Below are 23,038 nucleotides of genomic sequence, written 5' to 3' on the forward strand. Positions count from 1 at the left end.
CCTCTGATGGTGATGTCCAGCACGAGGGGAGATGGATAGAGAAATACAGCACAGAACAGGCCCTTCGACCCACGATGTTGTGCCTAACTTTTGTCCTAGGCTAATCATAGAATTTTGGACAATTTTTCATGGCCAATCCACCCAACCTGCACATCTTTGGACTGTGGGAGGAAACCGGAGTACTCGGAGGAAACCCACGCAGTCACGGGGAGGATGTGCAGACTGCACACAGACAGCGACCCAAGTCGAAATCGAACTTGGGACCCTGGAGCTGTGAAGCAATTGTGCTATCCACAATGCTACCCGTGCTGCCCTTAAGAAGTTAACCTACACTCCATTATTCTACCCTAATCCATGTACCTATCCAATAGCCGCTTGAAGGTCCCTAACGTTTCCGACTCAACTACTTCCACAGGCAGTGCATTCCATGCCCCCACTACTCTCTGGGTAAAGAACCTACCTCTGACAGCCCCTCTATATCTTCCACCATTTATCTTAAATTTATGTCCTCTTGTAATGGTGTGTTCCACCGGGGGAAAAAGTCTCTGACTGTCTACTCTATCTATTCCCCTAATCATCTTATAAACCTCTATCAAGTCGCCCCTCATCCTTCTCCGTTCTAATGAGAAAAGGCCTAGCACCCTCAACCTTTCCTCGTATGACCTACTCTCCATCCCAGGCAACATCCTGGTAAATCTCCTTTGTACCTTTTCCAAAGCTTCCACATCCTTCCTAAAATGAGGTGACCAGAACTGCACACAGTACTCCAAATGTGGCCTGACCAAGGTTTTGTACAGCTGCATCATCACCTCACGGCTCTTAAATTCAATCCCTCTGCTAATGAATGCTAGCACACCATAGGCCTTCTTCACAGCTCTATCCACTTGAGTGGCAACTTTCAAAGATCTATGAACATAGACCCCAAGATCTCTCTGCTCCTCCACATTGCCAAGAACCCTACCATTAACCCTATATTCCGCATTCATATTTGTCCTTCCAAAATGGACAACCTCACACTTGTCAGAGTTAAACTCCATCTGCCACTTCTCAGCCCAGCTCTGCATTCTATCTATGTCTCTTTGAAGCCGACAACAGCCCTCCTCACTATCCACAACTCCACCAATCTTCGTATCGTCTGCAAATTTACTGACCCACCCTTCAACTCCCTCATCCAAGTCGTTAATGAAAATCACAAACAGCAGAGGACCCAGAACTGATCCCTGCGGTACGCCACTGATAACTGGGCTCCAGGCTGAATATTTGCCATCCACCACCACTCTGTCTTCTATCGGTTAGCCAGTTTGTTATCCAACTGGCCAAAATTCCCACTATCCCATGCCTCCTTACTTTCTGCATAAGCCTACCATGGAGAACCTTATCAAATGCCTTACTAAAATCCATGTACACTACATCCACTGCTTTACCTTCATCCACATGCTTGGTCACCTCCTCAAAGAAGTCAATAAGACTTGTAAGGCAAGACCTACCCCTCACAAATCCGTGCTGACTATCCCTAATCAAGCAATGCCTTTCCAGATGCTCAGAAATCCTATCCCTCAGTACCCTTTCCATTACTTTGCCTACCACCGAAGTAAGACTAACTGGCCTGTAATTCCCAGGGTTATCCCTATTCCCTTTTTTGAACAGGGGCACGACATTCGCCACTCTCCAATCCTCTGGTACCACCCCTGTTGACAGCGAGGACGAAAAGATCATTGCCAACGGCTCTGCAATTTCATTTCTTGCTTCCCATAGAATCCTTGGATATATCCCGTCAGGCCCGGGGGACTTGTCTATCCTCAAGTTTTTCAAAACGCGCAACACATCTTCCTTCCTGACAAGTATCCCCTCAAGCTTATCAGTCTGCTTCACGCTGTCCTCTCCAACAATATGGCCCCTCTCGTTTGTAAATACTGAAGAAAAATACTTGTTCAAGACCTCTCCTATCTCTTCAGACTCAATACACAATCTCCCGCTACTGTCCTTAATCGGACCTACCCTCTCTCTAGTCATTCTCATATTTCTCACATATGTGTAAAAGGCCTTGGGGTTTTCCTTGATCCTACCCGCCAAAGATTTTTCATGCCCTCTCTTAGCTCTCCTAATCCCTTTCTTCAGTTCCCTCCTGGCTATCTTGTATCCCCCCAGCGCCCTGTCTGAACCTTGTTTCTTCAGCCTTACATAAGTCTCCTTCTTCCTCTTAACAAGGCATTCAACCTCTCTTGTCAACCAGGGTTCCCTCACTCGACCATCTCTTCCCTGCCTGACAGGGACATACATATCCAAGACACGCAGTACCTGTTCCTTGAACAAGTTCCACATTTCACTTGTGTCCTTCCCTGACAGCCTATGTTCCCAACTTCTGCACTTCAATTCTTGTCTGACAGCATTGTATTTACCCTTCCCCCAATTATAAACCTTGCCCTGTTGCACGCACCTATCCCTCTCCATAGCTTTAGATTGAGGGGAGATAGATATAGGACAGATGTCAGAGGTAGGTTCTTTACTCAGAGAGTAGTAAGGGCGTGGAATGCCCTGCCTGCAACAGTAGTGGACTCGCCAACACTAAACGCATTCAAATGGTCATTGGATAGGCATATGGACGATAAGGGAATAGTGTAGAGGGACTTTAGAGGGGTTTCACAGGACGGCGCAACATCGTGGGCCAAAGGGCCTGTACTGCGCTGTAATGTTCTATGTTCTAATGGGTTGGGATTTTCTGAAGTCCGATGCCAGAACCAGGAAACACAATTGGGCGCAGAATTGCGTGTCAGCTGAAAATAGTGGCCAGTGGCGGGTGCCAAACATAATGCCATGCCCCTCGACAGCGGCGTGAATGTGTTTACGTCGCATGCCGATGTGGTCATGCAAACGCCGTTGGCATATCATTAATGGGCACACCCCGGTTTTTTTCCGGGCCTCCCATGACTTTCTCCCACCAGGAGAAATTACCGATGGCAAAGTTCACTGGTGGTATATAAAATCGGGAAGCAGGCACGTAGCTGCTGAGGGGGAGGAGGTAGGACATGTTCTCAAAGGCGTAACTGTAGGCTGCCAGCGCTGCCAATGACTGGGGGAGACGGGGACATCTACCAGGGATGGGGTGTAGCGAGGTCTGTCCCCAGGGCCAGGATGCCGAGGCAAGGGCCATCATTGCCGTGGCCTGCAAGGCAGCCATCTTGCTGTCTACCCCACTGACCAGCCACCTTGGCCCATGGTTGTGCGGAGCAATAACGGTCGTATGTGTGCCCCCTACATGGCTGGCACAAGGAGGACGCTAGACAGGGGCCCCAGAGCATATTGCTAACACGTGGCAGGGACTGATGCTGGGGTTAGACCCCCCTCCCCCCGCATCGTTGCCAGGCACTGATGTGGCCAGCTCGACGACTGCCCACTCTCCGGCCCCACCGACCAGGTTCAACACCTTCCGTTCAGCAGCGGTCAAGGGCTGCAAGTCTGACGCCCCTCCGGACTGCTGTCTCTTCGGTTGTAGGCTGCCTTCTCCTGGAGGACAGAGGATGCAGAGTGCAAGACACTCAGATGGGGGCCATACAGGGAATCTACGGCTGATGGCCTGTGTGTGCAGAGCACCTGGCCATGGCGGCGGGTATGGCTTTTGGCATGTGGCGGGGCTATGGGTGTGGGACAGGGGTGCTGCCAGTGTTGCTGGGCTGGTTACTCATCCTGGATGTCCTGACAAGTGTGTGCAGCTTCTTGCGACACTGCTGGCCAATCATGGTGGTGGGGTCCACGGCGCCCATGGCTTCTGCCACCAGGCTGGGTTGACATCTGCGGGTGGCATCCACCTTCCTACCCTGGGAACAAGGTGCCCCGCCTCTCCTCCATGGCATCCAGCAGGGTCTCAAGCTCTGCATCGGCAAAACAGGATGCTGCTCTTCAGGGTGCCATCTTGTTGGCTGGAATGAGTGTGTGGGGAGAGTGGAGTGATTATATGCGGCTGCAGCTTGTCAGCCTCTAGAGTGCCAATCCCAGCCCTGGCAAATCAGATGCCTTCATGCATTTGAATTGCACTGGTTCCACGTGGTCCTGGTGCTTGCCCATTAATGGGTTCTGAATTGCTCCGGGACCGGCGCTGCTTTTGCCAATATAGAACACTTGCGATTCAGTCCTGGTGTCAGCACTTAGTCTCTAAATGGAGAATTCAGCTGGTGGTATCTGGAAGCTAAAAGACTATTTGATAAGCTAATTCAGAACAAACTTACATGGAAAATAGAAGCCCGTGATATTAAAGGGGCAGAGGTAACTTGTGAGGCGTGAGTAGTGGTGAACAGATGTTTTACTGACTGCAGAGGAGTATGTCTGTGGTGCCCAGGGTCGGGGTTAGAACCATTGTTTCTCTTGTTATATAAAATTGACCTGAATTATAATTTTGCAGTTTGACATCCCTAATTGCCCTTGAGGGAGCAGTTAAGAGTCAACCACATTGCTGTGGGTCTGGAGTCACATGTAGGCCAGATAAGGTAAGGATGGCAGATTTCCTTCCCTAAAGGAACCAGATGTGTTTTTATGACAATCGACAATGGTTTTATAGTCATCATTAGACTTTTAGATATTTTACTGAGTTTAAATTCCATCACCTGCCGTGGTATTAAATTCAAATTTCACCATTACATAGAACATAGAACAGTACAGCACAGAACAGGCCCTTCGCCCTCAATGTTGTGCCGAGCCATGATCACCCTACTCAAACCCACGTATCCAACCTATACCCGTACCCAACAACACCCCCCCCCCCCCCCCCCCCCCCAACCTTACTTTTTAGGACACTACGGGCAATTTAGCATGGTCAATCCACCTAACCCGCACATCTTTGGACTGTGGGAGGAAACCGGAGCACCCGGAGGAAACCCACGCACACACGGGGAGGACGTGCAGACTCCGCACAGACAGTGACCCAGCCGGGAATCGAACCTGGGACCCTGGAGCTGTGAAGCATTTATGCTAACCACCATGCTACCGTGCTGCCCCCCAACTTGCAGCCTGGATCCCCAGAGCTTTCTGAGTCCAGTGACAATACCATTACGCCACTGCCTCCCTTATAGTACTGGCTAATACAAATACCTAACTATTTTCTAATCTCTTGCTCGTCATTTATAGCAGTTATGACATTGCACTACATTAACAAAATATTATTTGAACGTTTAAAGTCATAAAAAGCTAAAATAAACTTAGAAAGCATTTTTCTAATTCATTATATGTCCATAAAATGAAAAAAATAGAAATTATTGTCCAATTACCCAGAGAGCACCAAGGTTCTGTAGTGTAGAACTGAGAGTTCCAGAATTTTAGATTACCCAATTATTTTTTCCAATTAAGGGGCAATTTAGCGTGGCCAATCCACCTACTCTGCACATTTGTGGGTTGTGGGGGCGAAACCCACGCAGACACGGGGAGAATATGCAAACTCCACACGGACAGTGACCCAGAGCCGGGATCGAACCTGGGACCTCAGCGCCGTGAGGCGGTTGTGCTAACCACTAGGCCACCGTGCTGCCCTGAGTTCCAGAATTTTAAAGCAAAATGAAGATTAAGTGAATTTTTAAATTCTAGGGTACCCAGACTATTTAAGTGCTGACAATTTCTTTCAGATATTCTTCCACCGATGTGAAAGATGTAAACACTATTGTAACATAAAAAATACAAATATAAGAGGAGTTGTGCCGAGGAGCAGTACTTACAGGGTGTGCTAGTCAGAAAATTGTGGACCCGCAGTCATTAATTTTCCATTTATCTTAATGGGTAGAAAATGTGCGGGGTTCAGATGTGCACTTTCCATGGGAGCTCTGCTCCTTAACGCGAGTGGAGAATATTATGAAACAACAGTATAGAATGGATAATTCAGTGGTTATGATCTGAAATTGTTGAACCTAATATTGACATGCAGCCAGTAAGCTGTCAAGTGCATAATTGAAAGACAAAGCTTCCGTTGAACTTCACTGGAACAATGCCTAGGTTAGAGAGGGACAGGAATTAATGCTCCTATTTTTTACTTAAAGACAGCTGGTGCTGGTAATGATACTGCTATTGTCACCTTTTGATGCTTTACTTGCCATGTTACTACCACCTTTTGTCTTGTACCACTTAATCTCCTGTTTTCCACCCTACCAGGGGCTGGTTTAGCACACTGGGCTAAATTGCTGGCTTTTAAAGCAGACCAAGGCAGGCCAGCAGCACAGTTCAATTCCCGTACCAGCCTCCCCGAACAGGCGCCGGAATGTGGCGACTAGGGGCTTTTCACAGTAACTTAATTTGAAGCCTACTCGTGACAATAAGCGATTTTCATTTCATTTTTTTTCATATCACAGGTCACCCCTCATTTTTCCCTCCCCTTCACCCTTTCCCTGATTTGAAAATTATTACACCCACTGATGCTGCCTGAACTGTTAGGTATTTAAGATTTCCAGCATTGGTGGAATTTTGTTTTTACATAACTATATTTTCTCTTTCTAAATCGCTCTATTTCAACCTCTGCTTCTACCTGGGTAGGGGTTGGGGATTTCACTTCTGTCTCTCCATCTTCAGATATGGACATAGGACTGATGACTTGTTGATGCTGCTTTACTTCTTCAGGTATTCCTGTTAAAATGGCATATATTTACAACATAATTAAGTTCCTCTTTTTAAAAGAGAGTAGGAAAAAAATCTTTTGTTATCTGTTACAGACATATTAATGAAGGAGGAAGGGTGAAAGCCAACTTACTTTCATTAGCCACATAATTTGCTGGAAAGTAGCCCTGTTTTCCATTGGCTAGGCAACCAAACCACCAGCTCGCATTATCTTTGTACAGCACTTGGATAATGTCATAACGCTGGATGGTTAGCTCATCTGATCGATTCGCTGTGTAGTCATAAAGAGCTACGACCTAAAGGAGAGATAAGACGGCCACAGTTTTATCACAACTCTGCCACAGAGAGAAACCCCTAAGACTAACTTCCTCCTGCAGCAGGGCAGCTGAAACCAAAGCTGCACTATGGTAAGACTTGAGGCTGTCTCAGGGTTTTGATGATGGGATCAGAGGTGGTGGGAACGTAGCAGGAGTTATAAGATAAAGGACTGTGGGATTCAAGAGATGGTTAAACCATTCAACACTGCAAAGATTAGTGTATAGCAGCTGCTGTTGTATTATGATCATATTAAACAATGATTGTAGCTTCACCTGCACATGTTGAGAATTTTAGCGCCAGAACTCTTGAGCCTAAAACCAACCTGCATTTTTACTACTAAATGTTTTTACATAATACCGCAGACATTTTAAATGACAAACCATATTCTCAAATTTAAAAGCACTGTTGAGAAAAAAACTGTTGTAATATGCTGGAACAGATGTCGTCATTTTCCACTGTTACTGATCAAACTGCTTTGATCAAAATATAAGAAGTTAACTCTTTGAAGATTACGGTGACATGAAATTTTAAAAACATCTTTATTTAACTTTTTCAGAGAACATCATTAAGTTAGTTTTGTGATTCTATTTGATTTATCCAACTCTACATTTCTTTAAATGTATAATTTCCTTTGCAGATGCGACCAAGTTAAAAGAAAGTGTACACTGAAAGCTGCAAAAACCATTCAGTACTCAAGTTAATTTCCAATCATAAACTGATACATTTTGGAAAGTTTGACTGGGTTTTTTTTCTGCTATTAATATCTTGTGAAGACAAGTTTGTGGCAGCTGTACATTAAATTATAAATGTGAGGAAACACTGTCATATTGAAAGTATCTGCAATATAAAAATCAGCACAATACCAAATTATCTGGAAATAGGAGGCACTTCTGACTTCAATACACAATATATTTTTTAATTTTCTTTATTTTAGTTTTAGAAAGTTCTTCTCCCACCCTCTTTCCGCACCCACAGAGTTCAAGTTATTTTCTCTTTAAGGTTCTCCCAAAACAAGCTGAGGATAGGCTGGGTACGTTGCGAATTCTCTCACGTCCGTGCCAATGCTGCTCTTAAGCTGGCTGCTTTGCGCTGTGCAGGAAAGAGGCCCATCTTTGTCGGGGAGGGGGCGACTATCTTCCAACCTCTGCCTCTTTCAACAGTAAAACCAAAATTATGTATTTATCACGAGAAAACGTGGTTTCTATTACCAGTGGCACAGGTTATTTGAAGCTAGTGGGATTAGGTAGGCAGGTCAGGTGCCCTTCATGCATCGGTGCACTTGATGGGACGAAGGGCCTCTTCTGCACTGTATTATTCTGTGATTCTATAAATAATGCACTGTCATTGTTTTTTTTTACTTTCAAAATAAATGGTTAGTAATTAACAATAGTTGAGTGGAATTCCCCTGCCGCAATCACAATTACCTTAACCACACAATACTTCTGGTAAGTAAACAAAAGCTAAATGGGAAGGTTTATTTTGGTACATTTGTTGACAAGCATTACAACTATCTAGACTATGAAAGTACTTATGTTTCTTGTTTCGGCAATTACAGTAAAAACATAAATACCAAAATTTAGTGTTTTGTGCTGACAGTATTTGGGCCCCTATCAACATAGAATCATAGAATTTACAGTGCAGAAGGGGCCATTCAGCCCATCGGGCCTGCACCGGCCCTTGGAAAAAGCACCCTTCTTAAGCCCACACCTCCACCCGTACACCCTGTAACCCCCCCCCAAACTTTTTGGGCACTAAGGGCAATTTAGCATGGCCAATCCACCTAACCGGCACATCTTTGGTCTGTAGGAGGAAACCTGAGCACCCGGAGGAAACCCATGCAGACAGGGGGGAACATGCAGATTCCACAGTGTCTCAAACCGGGAATCGAACCTGGGACCCTGGGGCTGTGAAGCAGCAGTGCTAACCACTGTGCTACTGTGCCGCCCATGACAGCATGACAAAGTTTACTAAAATTCAGCACCGACCCCACCTTTATCCACTCAGCGGTGTTCCTACTGCGAATGGAAGTGGCAGATAGGAATTCCTGAGAGAACCAGGAATAGTGTGCAGTGGCTGAAATAACTCAGCAGCAATGTTCAGAGTAGAAAGGAGGACAGAAAAAGAGGGCAAATGGATAGCGAAAGGAAGCAGATGGATGCAAGGAATGGGGCTTTAGGGTTGATCGATTTCTACTGCACAGCAAAATAATTTTGAAAGTAGAAAATGGCAACTTCAAATTTCCAGCATTTTGGAGCTGACAGGACAAAAATATCAGATCAATTAAAGTATGTTTCCATATTTTGAAATCATATCATGTCTGAAAAGGTTAAGGCAGCACGGTGGCGCAGTGAGTTAGCCCTGCAACCTCGCGGCGCCGAGGTCCCAGGTTCGATCTCGGCTCTGGGTCACTGTCCATGTGGAGTTTGCGCATTCTCCCGTGTCTGCATGGGTTTCGCCCCCACAACCCAAAAATGTGCAGGATAGGTGGATTGGCCACACTAAATTGCCCCTTAATTGGAAAAAATGAATTGGGTACTCTAAATTTATTTTTAAAAATGTCTGAAAAGGTTAATATTATGAGCGGCAATACTTGTAACATTGTTATGGTCAAATGTTATTTAAAAAATTTATTTATTAGCGGGCAGCACAGCAGGTTAGCCCTGCTGCCTCACGGCACCGAGGTCCCAGGTTCGATCCCGGCTCTGGGTCACTGTCCGTGTGGAGTTTGCGTGGGTTTCGCCCCCCTGGCCCAAAGATGTCCAGGGTAGGTGGATTGAACATGCTAAATTGCCCCTTATTGGTAAACATGAATTGGGTACTCTTAAATTTATATTTAAAAAAATGTATTTATCACATTGCCAGTTTCCCAATTAATTAACAAACTTCTGAAATCAAACAGAAAATGATAGAGACACACAATAGGCTGGCCAGCATCTATGGAGAGAGAACACATGGATTAACATTGTACTATCTGTCCTCAAGGTTACTTATCTCATTTAAATGAATGTCAGCAGTTCTCAGTCAGCGTTCCGAAACTCACACTGTGCATATATTCATTCATGAACTGCGTACATATACACTGGCTCCAAAAGCAAATTTGATTATAAGTGGGGAAACATTATCCCTCACATAACCTCACAGATGCCCGCAATGTGACAATACATTATTTCTTCATTCTTATCCTCTCTAACGTTTTGTTGTTTTCTCCCTTCACAGCCATTTCACTGGAATTAAAAAAAATAAATTTAGAGTACCCAATTAATTTTTTCTAATTAAGGGGCAATTTAGCATGGCCAATCCACCTAGATTGCATATTTTTGGGTTGTGGGAGCGAAACCCAAGCAAACATGGGGAGAATGTGTAAACTTCACACGGACAGTGACCCAGAGCCGGGATCGAACCTTGGACTTCGGTGCCATGAGGCCACAGTGTTAACCCACTGCGCCATCGTGCTGCCCCATTTCACTGGAATGTTGACCAACAACAAAAATTATCCCAGAATTCATAGCAGGAAAGACTCCTTTGCTAAATCTATATTGATACTACCTTACTTTCATAACTATCATAACACTTTTCAGCAGGAGAATACAGTAGTAGCGCAGGCGTAGTGATGTCCCAGTGATAATGAATGCATCTACTAGCTTCTGTCTGAGATTCCCAACTATTGCAGAATATGTAAGTTTGCTTCATAATGCAGCATTACGAGATCAGAAAATGTCTTATCTCAGAGGGAAAACCTGATACTGTCAATTTTCTCTGCCTGATTTAGTGTTCCAATTGAAACATCACACTGCAGCAATCCAGCTGAGTAATGTGTGTCAAGCCAAATACCAATGTGTTCACTTTCCGCAGGAAAATGCATGAGCCAGATTCACCGATTCTAAGGCCAAGTGGCGTTTTACATGGAAGGATTGGCGGTGCCCCCTCACCGATGCTGCGATCGGTGAGGGGCTAGCAACCGCGGCATGTAAAACTCCCGGTCTCCACAAAATAAACGGCTGGAGGATTGCATGCGCACAGCGACGGCAGTCGCGCCATAAAACATGGCGCCGGCTGTGCTTGGAGCCAACCTGCCAGAGTTTGTCTTCCTGGATACCATCTGGCCACTCCTCCCTCCCCCACAGAAGTCCAACCCCCCCCCGGCCAGCAGCATGGCTCCCACCCGACTGTGGCGGCACTGGACACAGTCCGCAGCCGCCACGCTGGCTTCATGTATGGCTGGGACCAGAAGTGAATCGTGCCTTTGTGAACTCGACCCATCTGGGGCAGAGTATCGGGGGAGGGCATTCAGGTGATATGCTGAGGTTGATCCAATGGCGCTCGCGCTGCGATGACACTGTTTCAGAGGGGACAGAGCATATAAAATTTGCGTCAAACAGGCATTGTCCCTGATTTTGTCGTAAAAAGGGATTTAAAATGTGATGGCATCGGAGACTCTCCGTTATAGTGGCACTTACGAGGCCTTGATTTCCATTCTTGGCTTGGGTGCATGGAGAAGGGAGAATTCCCAACTCTGGAAATTAGACCTTTAAAAATGGCTGCATGGACTTTAGGGGCGGAATTCTCCGCTCCCGCGATAAATCGGGAAGGCCGTCGTGAACTCGGCCGAGTTTCACGACGGCCGCTCCTAGCACCTAATTCACCCCCACCCGGGGGGCTAGGAGCGGCGCTCCGTAAATCACGGCCGACGGGTCTTGATGCTTGCGTCAAGGCGGCGCGCCGAGAATGACGTGACGGCAGCGCCTATGTGATGTCAGTCGCGCATGCGCAGGTTGGCCGGCTCCAGCCCGCGCATGCAAGGCTGATGTCACGACGGCTCCAACCCGTGCATGCGCGGTTGCCGTCTTCCCTTCCGCTGCCCCGCAAGACGTGGCGGCTTGATCTTGCGGGGCGGTGGAGGAGAAAGAGTGCGTCGCTTTGAGACGCCGGCCCGACGATCGGTGGGCACCGATCGCGGGCCAGTCCCCTCCCGAGCACGGCCGTGGTGCTCACTCTCCTCTCCGCCCCCCACAAGCTTCAAACGAGCATTTGCCGCCCATGTTCACGACGGCAGCGACCAGGTGTGGTTTCCGCCGTCGTGAACCGGTCGGGAACGGCAGGCCGCTCGGCCCATTCGGGCCGGAGAATCGCCGGTCGCCGGGAAAAACGGCGAGCGGCGATTCTTCCGAGCCGGGGGGGGGGGGGGGGGGGGGGGGGGGGGGGGGGGGGGGGGGGGGGTGGGAGGGAGAGAATCGCGGGGGCCGCGAGGGGGGGGCGTGTTGTGAGTCGCCCGGCCCTCCCACTATTCTCCCACCCGGCGTGGGGAGCGGAGAATTCCGTCCTAGATTTTTTGGTCTGGGGGAGAGCTAGGATTACAAATTGGGGCAGATGACCCCAGAAGAACGGAGGAGGCTGTTGGGTTTAGAAGCAGGCTAGGTGGAAGGCCTGTATGTTGGATTTGTTTATTGTCACGTGTACCGAGGTATAGTGAAAATAATTTTTCTGCGAGCAGCTCAACAGATCATTAAGTACATGGGAAGAAAAGGGAATAAAAGAAAATACATAATAGGGTAACACAAGATATACAATGTAACTGTAGAAGTGTTCAAAATCCTGAGGGGGCTGGACAGAGTTATTAAGGAAAAACTGCTTCAATTAAAAAAGGATCAAGAACAAAACGGCACATATCTAAAGTTATTTGAAAAAGAAGCAAATGTGATGTGAGAAAAAAACTTTTTGACACAATGAATGATTTGGGTCTGGAATGCACTGCCTGGATGTGTGGTAGAGGCAGGTTCAGTCTAGCTACTCAAGGGGCTTTAGATGATTATTTGAATAGAAACAATGTGCAGAGTTGCAGGGAAAAGGCAGAAGAATATCACACAGCTACAATGCTCATTCAGAGAGTTGGTGCTGACATGATGAGCCAAATGGGCTCCTTCTGCACTGTAACAATTTTTTGATTCTGTAACTCTACGCTGGGGATCCAGCAGTGTCTCAAGTTTTTGGGGGGAAATTGTTTATTGAAGTTTTCACATTTTATACACTGTACATTCTACAAGGGTATAAGCATCGGTTACAATATATAAGTCATTTCCCCCTGTATCGATCCATGCATTCCCCACCTCCTTAACTGCACCCCCATCCCCTCCTTTTGTTGTTTCAGGGTCCTTTCCTGGGTCGCTTAATATACAATAGACAGTTATCTTTTATTTACATGTGTGTAGTGTTTTCTCCTCCCTTCCCCCTTTCTGTCAATTGGCCTCACCCCCTTCTTCTCTCTCTCTCTCTCTCCCCCCCCCCCCCCTCCCCCTCCCCCCTTCCCCATCTTATTTTCAGTGCTTCCTGGGGGGGGGGGAGGGTTCCATTTCTTGTGGCCTTGTTCTAGGCCTGATTTCTGTATTGGCTGTATTCCAGCCTCCCCCACACTCCCTTGTCTGTTTCCTGCAGTCTCTTAGGCTCCCGTGTCCCCCCCCCCCCTCGCTCAATTAGCTGTTGGCCTCGAATGGGCCCTGGAACCAGTTGGTGAATGGCCTCCACGTTTTTGTGGAAGCCATCCTCTGACCCTAGGATAGCGAATTTGATCTTCTCCAGGTGGAGAAATTCCGACAGGTCTGAGAGTCATTCTGCAGCTGTGGGTGGTGCTGCTGATCACCAGCTAAGCTCGATTCTCTGGCCGGCAATTCGGGAAGCAAAGGGAAGGGCATCAGCCTTCTTCCCCATCTGGCTGGTCTGATATCCCGAAGACTGCAACTCTTGGGCAAGGCTCCACCCTCACCCCCCACAACCTTGTACTCTTAGACATTGCCTCGAAGAAGGCCATCCAAAACCCAACAAGTCTGGGGCATTCCCTAAACATGTGGGTGAGGTTGGTCTCGCCTCCCTGGCACTGCTCGCATTTGTTCTCCACCTCTGGGAGAACCTGCTCATTTGGGTTCTTGTCAGGTGTGCCCTGTGCACCACTTTCAGCTGGATGAGGCTTAGCCTTGTGCATGAGGTGGAGTTGGCCCTGCTCAGTGCTTCGCTCCAGAGTCTCCACCCTATTTCCATCCCTAGCTCTTCCTCCCATTTTTCCTGTCTTTTGTCCAGAGAGAAGCGTGCCCTTTCTAATAGTCATCGGTGCATGTCCCCGCAGTTTCCCCTACCCAGACTGTTGGTGTCCAGTAGCTCATTGTGCTTCGAGGATCGTGGGCAAGCTGTCATCTCCTTGTGGTGGAAGTTCTTCACCTGCAGGTGTCGGAGTTTGTTTCCCTTAGGTAGCTCCAGTCCTCCATCAGTTCCTCTAGGGTCACTAGTCTGTCCTCAGTGTAAAAGTCTCTGACCATCAGTCTCCCTCCGTCCTGTCTCCACCTCTTAAAAGTGGTGTCAAGCATAGCTGATGTGAACCTATGTTTTCCGCAGATGGGGACCATGGTGGACATTTCTATCAAACCAAAGTGCTGCCTCATCTGGTTCCAAGTCTGAGGGTAGCTACCACCACTGAGCTTTTTGACTGTTTTGTTGGCAGGGATGGGACCACTATCGTGGCGAGGCCCCAGAAGGTCATTCCTGTACAGGTGGTCTCCTCCATCCTCACCCATTCTGTGTCTGGGTCTTTCACCCAACCCCCCACTCCTTCTGCCGTGGCTGCCCACTGGTAGGTTCGGGAGGGCCAGGCCCCCATGTTTCTTCTTTTCTGTAAGACTTGCTTGCGGAGCCTTTGATACTTTACCCCCCAGACAAACGCCAAAAACATTTTGTCTATTGAGTTGAAAAAGGCCTTGGTATGTAGATCGGCATGGCTCTGAAAAGGACGATGAACATGGGCAGTACATTAATCTTGATCTTTTGTACCGTCCCCGCCAGGGACAGCGGGAGTCTATCCCATCTCTGTAGGTCCTTTTATTACTTCCTCTGCCAGACTGGTCAGGTTCCACTTGTGGATCCGTGTCCAGTCATCCCCAGAAAGCAGAATTTGATTTGGGCTAGTTTAAATGGTAGTCCCTCCAGCTGTACCCCTCCCCCTCTCAGGTTCACAGGAATGCTTCGCTCTTGCTCAGGTTGAGTTTGTAGTTTGAGAAGGCTCCAAACTCCCTGCTTCATGATTCCTTCCATGCCCTTTGCGGGTTTGAGATGTAGAGGAGGTCATCCGCATAGAGCGAGACCCTGTGCTTTCTGACTCCTCTTTGGATTTCCTTCCAGCTTCTCGCCCCTCTGAGGGAAATCAGCAGCAGCTTGATTGCCATTGCAAATAAGAGCAGGGGACAGCTGGCATCCCTGCCTTGCGTCTCTGTGCAGCTGCAAGTATTCAGAGCTGGTGGCGTTGGTCCCAACGCTCACCTTGGGGGCAGTGTACAGGGCTTTCAAACGAGGGGAACCCCGTCCCCAGCCCAAGCCGCCCTAGTACCTCAATGAAGTATGTCCGCTTGACTTGTCAAAGGCCTTTTCTGCGTCCAGGGAGATGATCAGCTCTGATGTTCTCTCCCTGGATGGGGTCATTATCACATTCAGCAGTCATCCGATGTTCGCCATTAGCTGTCTACCTTTAACAAAGACCGTCTGGTACTCTGGTATGCAGTTCTCGAGCCGCTAAAGCAGGGCTTTTGCGAGCATTTTTGTGTCAACATTGAGCAGTGAAATGGGTCTGTATCATCCGCATTCTGTTGGGTCTTTGTCCTTTTTGGGTATCAGCGATATGATGGCTTGCGTTACATTGGAGGCAGGGTGCCCCTCACTACCAAGTCTGCGAACATCTCCCGTATGTGTGGAGTCAGTGCCGTTGCAAATGTTCTGTAGAAGTCCACAGGGAACCTGTTGGGTCCTGGCGTCTTCTCCACCTGCATGGAGTTGATGCTGTCCATGGCCTCTCCCAGTTCTAGTGGTGCTTCCAGCCCTTTCCATCTATCGTCCCCCACGACTGGCAAATCCAGTCTGTCGAGGAACTGTTTCATCCCCGGGTTCCTGTCGGTGGGCTCAGAAGTGTACAGCCTCTGGTAGGGGGCCTCAAATGTTTCATTAATCTTTTTTGGTTCGGCTACCAGTCCGCCTCTGCTATCCTTCACTTGTGCTGTTTCACTTGTGGCTGCCTGCTTTCTCAGCCGGAGAGCCAGCAGGCGGCTAGCCTTGTCTCTGTGTTCACAGAAGGTCCCCCGTTTCTGGCAGTTGGTGCACTGCCTTCCTTAGTGAATAGCAGGTTAAAGTCCATTTGTAGCTTTTTCCTCTCCTCCAGAAGCTCTACGGTCGGGGATTGAATATCTTCTGTCGGCCTCCAGGATGGAGTCAATCAGTTGTTGCCCAGCCGCCCTCTCTTTCCTATCTCTGCGTGCCTTATACGCAATAATTTCTCCACTAATCACAGCTTTCAGTGCCTCCCAGAACGTGGAAGGTGAGACTTTCCCATTCTGGTTGTTAGTAATGTACTCGCCTATGACCTGTGATGTTTTCTGTTTTCTGGCAGAAGACCTAGTCGGCCAGGAGGGCCGTGTCCAATTACCATGTGGGGCGCTGGGCACGGCCCCACCTCCAACCTCATATCCATGTAATGAGGAGGGTGGTCGGAGATTACTATCGCGGAATATTCCACTCTGACTACCTCTGGAAGCACTGATTTCCCACTACAAAGAAGTCGATCCGGGTGTAGACCCTTTGTATACTGGCGAGAAAAATGAGAATTCCTTCTCCTCAGCGGGCATGAACCGCCATGGGTCCACTGCCCCATCTCTTCAGAAATGTTTCCAGTTCTCTGGCCACGCCTGTCGTTTTCCTCGTTCTGGGGTTTAATTTGTCCGTCAGTGGGTCTTGTACACAGTTAAAAGTCGCCCCTCATGATCAGTCCGGGATTTGCCTTTGTTTAGGGACCCTCCAAAGTGGCTGCTCGCAGTGCCATCTTCCATGTTTGAGTCCTCCCCCCCCCCCCCCCCTTGCCGTTTTGTCCTTCCAGCGGTTTTGTTTCCCCTCCCCTCACTTCCCCCCCCCCGCCCCCCGTATTCCACCATTTCTGTCTACCCCTCTGCCTCTCTCCCACTCTCTCTCCGGTGGGAGATGTGCTGCAACCCCTCAGTCTCACCCATACCTCCTGGGGCTAGCTTTTCCGCTAGAGTGGTGACCCACTCTCCCAGGGTCAATATGAACCACCCCCTACGGCCGCTCTGCTGGTATCCCTGCTATCTACTCCTCACCCTCTCCTGCGCTATGCTTCCTCCTTTCTAGAAGCTCGTTTCCCTGCCTTGGACTTTGGTCGGAGTGACCTGTGAGGGAGCCCGGTTGATCTCCAGCTGTTTGGGGACACTGTCCCTCCCCCTAGGTTGTCCATCCATTGCCTGGTGGGGTTCGCTTTTCGGGTTGCTTGTTCTTCCCGTGGGTGTTGTTTCTCTCTTTCCCCCCCCCCCCCCCCCCCCCCCCCCCAGTGCCTCCCAATGTATCCCCCAACTTGTCTGCCCCTCCCCCACAGCTAGACACTCTCTCCCTGTTGGGAGATGCGATGCAACACCCCTCTCATTCATACCTCCTGGGGCTAGCTTTCCCGTTAGTGTGGTGGCCCCCTCTCCCAGGGTCGATATGACCCCCTCCTATAGCCGCTCTGCTGGTGTCCCTACTATCTCCTCATCACCCTCTCCTGCTCTCTGGCTTCCTCCTTTCAAGGGGCTGGTTCCCCTGTTCATAGTGAGGCGATGCAGTCTGACGCAAAATGGTCCATTGATTTCCTCCACCTCCACCTCTTCGCTGCCTCTCCAAACCGTTCTTATGGATGAACCCATCAGCCTCTGCAGGGGCCATAAAATAATGTTCCCTGCCCTGATATGTTACCCAGTGCCTGGTTAGGTACAGCATCCCAAATCGGATTTTGTTTTTATATAGGACCGACTTTGTCTGGTTAAATTCCACCCTGAGCTTTGGCAGGACCGCCACAATGTCCAGGTAGACTCTAATTTGATGTCCCTCCCAGTTGCATGCCTTTGTCTGTTTGGCCCAGCGAAGGATCCTTTCCCCGTCCTGATAATTGTGCAGCTTGGCTATGACTGCTCTCGGCTCTTCCCCGCCTTGGATTTTGGTCGGAGTGACCTGTGAGGGAGCCCTGTCAATCTCTGGCAGTTTGGGGAAGCTGTCCCTCCCCACTAGGTTACCCAGCATTTGGGCCACATAGTCAGTCGGGTCCCTGCCCTTGATTCCCTCTAGCAGGCCCATTATTCAAATGTTCTGACGCCTCGACCGATTTTCTTGGTCCTCGACCTTCCCTTTCAGGCTCCCCTGGGGCGCCATCATCCCTCATCACCTTCAGTTCCTTGGTGAGGAACGTTGTCCATCCATCGCCTGGCGGGGCTCGCTTTTCAGGTTGCCGGTCTCCCTCTCTCGGGTGTGGCCACTGAGCCGCTTGCTCATCACTCTTGCCCCTTATCGCAATTCTTGCTGTCCCTGCGGCCTCTTGAGCTGCTGTTTCCTGATATTTTTCACTGTATATCTTATCGTTGAGGGTGAGGGGATGTTTTAGTCAGATTTTGCGGGCTAATTTTGGTCAAATGTTTTGTTGTCTTACGGAGGAGGGGCACCTGATGTGCAACTACTCAGCACATCCCCGTCACCAGAAGTCATTGTGTCTCAAGTTTAAAAATAAAGAACAAAACATGAAACCTAGCTTGAGCCATCAGTCATCCCCATGCCCCAATTATATGAAAGCTCCAAAACCTAGGACTTGGCTCCTCCCTCTGCAACTGGATTCTCAATTTTCTGACCCATTGACCACAATCAGTAAGAATAAACAACAACACCTTCTCCTCCTGGTCCACCCATGTCGATACTACGATCAAGAAAGCACAACAGCACCTGTACTTCCTCCGGAAACTAAGGAAATTTGGCATGTACACTGACTTTTACCAACTTTTATAGATGCACCATTGAAAGCATCCTATCTGGCTGCATCATAGCCTGGCATGGCAATTGCTCGGCCCAACACTACAAGAAACTTCAGAGAGTCGTGAACACAGCCCAGTCTATCACGAACCTACCTCCCATCCATTGACTCGATCTACACCTCCCGCTGCCTGGGGAAAGCGGGCAGCATAATCAAAGACCCCTCCCACCCGGTTTACTCACTCTTTCAACATCTTCCATCGGGCAGGCGATACAAAAGTCTGAGAACACGCACAAACAGATTCAAAAACAGCTTTTTCCCCACTGTTACCAGACTCCTAAACGACCCTCCTTTGGACTGACCTGATTAATACTACACTCCATCTGATGCCAGTGTCTGTGCATTTACATTGTGTACCCTGTGTTGCCCTATTATGTATTTTCCTTTCTTTCCATGTACTAAATGATCTGTTTGAGCTGCTCACAGAAGAATACTTTTCACTGTACTTCGGTACACGTGACAATAAACAAATCCAATCATGCCAACCAATAGCCCCTCATGCCCCATGCCAAGCTATTCCCAAGTAATCCCTATGGCCCCTCCACCTACCCCCATGTCCCCTCATAACCTTCATACTAACATATGCTCCTCCATCCCCCCATGACCCATCATATCCTCTATGCCAACTTAGTATCTAATCATGCCAAGCCAAACCCCTCCACCCTTTGGCCGAGCACTGCCATGCCAACTCATCTCGTATCCACCTCACAGGCCTCAGGGCCCATGCAGAGATTAGATAAAATAAAGTTCCACAAAATCGAAAAAATCATTCTCATTCATAAAAAGCCATTCACTACATACATTTCTTCAATTAAATAAAGCCTTATAATAAACATTTCATTAAGTGCGCAACCCCTTATAGCACTGGAATTCACAGACCTACATCAAAGAGTCTATGACCATTTGCAGCCATCAATCTAACTTACTGTGATAATAGATGGCTGTGAAATCAGTTTTGCACTATTATGGATGCACTTAGGCTTATGTTAACAGAGTGAGATAGCAAGCAATCATTTCTTTAAAATTTAAAGGCCAGGATATTTAAATGCCTTGACAGCTCATTCTCATTGGTCCCCTGAACAGGTGTTTCTGCCAGTTTTGGCAACTGATCTTGTCACATCTATGGACAGTTCTAGTGACAATAATGAATTTATGTATATTTATGCCTCCTTTGAATAATTTCAAAGGACTTGACCAACCCCAAATGGCACATGATCTCCACCAAAGGGCATCATAACCCCACCAAAGGTGTCCTGAGAGCAAATGCAAAGGGGTACTGTACCTCTCCTAAAGGGGCACCCTGGCTATTCAAATGAATCACAAAATCAAACCTCTTACCAGGTCTAAATTATACACTGTGGTTTAACATTCCAAGGCCACCAAAATCTCACTTCAGAGCAGGCACTTCAGAAAGGCCAGCTTCCTCCGTAAAACATGCAGGTGTGAAATGTGTCCTTCCACATTCCCCCCCCCCCCCCCCCCCCCCCCCCCCCCCCAACCCCACCATGAGAATGGGCTTTTCGGGGGCAGAATATACAATTTTTGGACAGTTCTGTTATTTTTCCCACAATGGAGTGGCTGTCTTATTATTTGCCCCCAAAAGTTGTATATAAACGACTAAGATAGAAACATGTGGTTTGTAAACACTTTCAATTTACTCAGGGGATCTTCAGGGACATATCCAGTTGTCTTATTTGAAGGATTCCTTACTCAGGGCTGGTTACATCTGCTTTTTTGAGATAAGGCAGATCTATCCATTAACTGACATCTTGTATCGTCAGTTTTACATTATAAAAATTATGGTCTTTTGGATTTTTACTATAGGATGCTATTTGCATATGTGGATACCGGCTATTGGCCTATTTACGGGCAAGTTCCATAACTTTGAAAGCTGTTGGTTAATTTGTGTATAAATGGAGGAGGCTCCTTTGTTACTGTGCAGCAGCTAGGAAGAGATTGCATGATATTTATTGGTCAACATTCACACAGAAAATGGGAAGAGTGACTTTATTAATCCATAAAGGATTGCAGTTATGAGGCCTGAGACAGTCAGGTCCAATTGATGGCACAAGCAGTAATAGCCTTGTGACTGGACAAAAGAATAGGCATTAAAAAAAAGTGCATTATGATTTTTATTCATAATACAAAAGATTATTGATGGTGATAAGAGACAAAGGAATGTTTTATGAGCAGGTATGAACTTGTCTGCTATTAGTAATAGTAAATTGTGGCCTTCATTTTGAAAGCAGAAAGGGCATAATTTTTCTGCAGGCTTTGGGACCCTGAGGCCAGGACCAAATGGGGGTCCTAAGCACACGTCAGGAACCAAACGAGGGGAGCTAATTAGCCACCTCTGGCTCACCATCAAATTAAGGACGGCAGGCAGGCTCCCCAGTGCTGCAGGCCCAGACTCTCAGGAGTCCCAAAGGGAGAAGTGGGTGAAACTGAGGCAAGCAGGACATCTCAAAATAGAGTTGCCCTTGTAGGCACAAATTTAAACTACAAATTCAGTGTAGTCAAACAGGCATGCCCCTCATAGTAGAGGGGAAACAGGTTCAGCATTTGATAATGATGGTCCCCTCTTTGGGGGCTGGAATGGTCCCCAGTGTCCTGCAGGAGGCCACCTCCAATAATGCCATTCCGTTGCTGCCAAAATGCCAGTGGGCCCTGTAAACTGCTGCTAATTGGAGCTTTAATTAATCCAACTCTGGGAAACTTCCCAGAAAACAGGAATGGGTCAGGATGCAGTCCCAACATGTTTCCCCTCTATTTTCCCAGTGGTACAATTCCAGTTTATGTTGGAACTGGATGGGAAGATCACAGAAAGGAACCATAGCTAAAAAGACAAACGTTTTGAATAATATCGGAAGGAACAGAGTCACAGGACTGCTAATTAATTTTAAGAAAAAACATCAGTTAAACATGAAAAAATTAGACTGTTATACAATACGCTTGTACTCTCCCCTTAATTTAACACATACACACTGATTTTGAGATTAACAGGGATTACAAAGTACATTTTAAGATACAATGGTCCCATTAACACAAAGTCCCTTTTAAGTACACCGATTGGCTGTGGTCAAATACACGCACTCTACCCTGAACCCAAGTTAGTGTCTGTGGTTTTCTCCTCAGAATCCCCAACTCCACTCCCAAAAGCACACTTTAAAATGTTCTCTCATAATAATACTGCTTTCCCTTAAGTGGTTTGCGTTCCAAAATCTAGTCCAGGTTTTCAAAAGGACAGCTTTAAACAAAGCTTCCACTCCACTTTTAACAGCATTTTACACTAACTCATGTTAGGATTTCCTTGTCTTAACAGCTGTACAAGCTAATCATAATTGCTTTAACTCTCAATTCCCAGACTGTATTAAAATTAAATCAAAAGTTTCATCTACCTCTGAAGTCTGCTATGCCACTTCAAGTCTCATTACTGCAATTGTCTCCTTCACTCTGAACAATCCCCTAGCCTCTGTTCTTTTAACTTCAAATGTCTTCAATGCTCTTTCTGTCACAATTTCCTGGTTATCTGGATTGTATCTTGTTCCTTGGGAAGCTTACATCTTTGCAACCCCCTTGTCCCTATAGGAGTGGTATGGCAGCACAGTGGTTACTACTGTTGCTTCACAGCACCAGGGACCTGGGTTCGATTCCCGGCTTGGGTCACTGTCTGGATGTTCTCTCCGTGTCTGCGTGTGTTTTCTCGGAATGCTCCAGTTTCCTCCCACAAGTCCTGAAAGTAGAGCTGTTAGGTGAATTGGAAATTCTGAATTCTCCCTCAGTGTACCCAAACAGGTGCCGTAGCGTGGCGACTAGGGAATTTTCACAATAACTTCACTGCATTGTTAATGTAAGCTCGCGTGTAACACTAATAAAGATTATTATTGTCCTGTTCAGCTTCTCCTGGCACTGTTTAGAGCTGTGATTCCCCAATGTCCTGTCTCCAGCTGCTCTGGCATCCAGTTAAAACGAAGAACAAAGAAAAGCCCTTTCCTCCAGAAAGTGGCCTCCTGTTGCTAAGCACCGACTTATTTCTATTTACCCTTCATGCCGTAACCCTCTCTAAGCACAATAGACAGTTGGAACTTAAACAACCCCAACATATACAAACACCTTTGGTTCAACATGAATCTAACTATAGGGTTTACCCTTCTAGGTACACAAACATTAAATTAAATGGACTTAAAACTATCCCTTATTTCTAATATTTACCAATACAAATATTTGTTTTCCTAACACCCAGCAACTCTCTCTCCTCCCACATCA

General features: G+C 47.5%; 1 protein-coding gene across 7 annotated transcripts in view; it reads right to left on the reverse strand.

Annotated features, from left to right (window-relative positions):
* ahi1 (Abelson helper integration site 1) overlaps window positions 1–23,038 on the reverse strand; it is a 375,133-nt gene that overhangs the window by 20,949 nt on the left and 331,146 nt on the right. For all 7 annotated transcript variants that reach the window (XM_038799412.1, XM_038799411.1, XM_038799414.1 and 4 more), the window contains 2 exons: window positions 6,722–6,884; window positions 6,500–6,597 (listed from right to left, as the gene is read on the reverse strand). In XM_038799412.1, coding sequence (XP_038655340.1) covers window positions 6,500–6,597; window positions 6,722–6,884 — 261 coding nt within the window. The remainder of the gene's footprint in view (window positions 1–6,499; window positions 6,598–6,721; window positions 6,885–23,038) is intronic.

Source organism: Scyliorhinus canicula, chromosome 6 (genome assembly GCF_902713615.1).
Source record: "Scyliorhinus canicula chromosome 6, sScyCan1.1, whole genome shotgun sequence".
Taxonomy (NCBI): domain Eukaryota; kingdom Metazoa; phylum Chordata; class Chondrichthyes; order Carcharhiniformes; family Scyliorhinidae; genus Scyliorhinus; species Scyliorhinus canicula.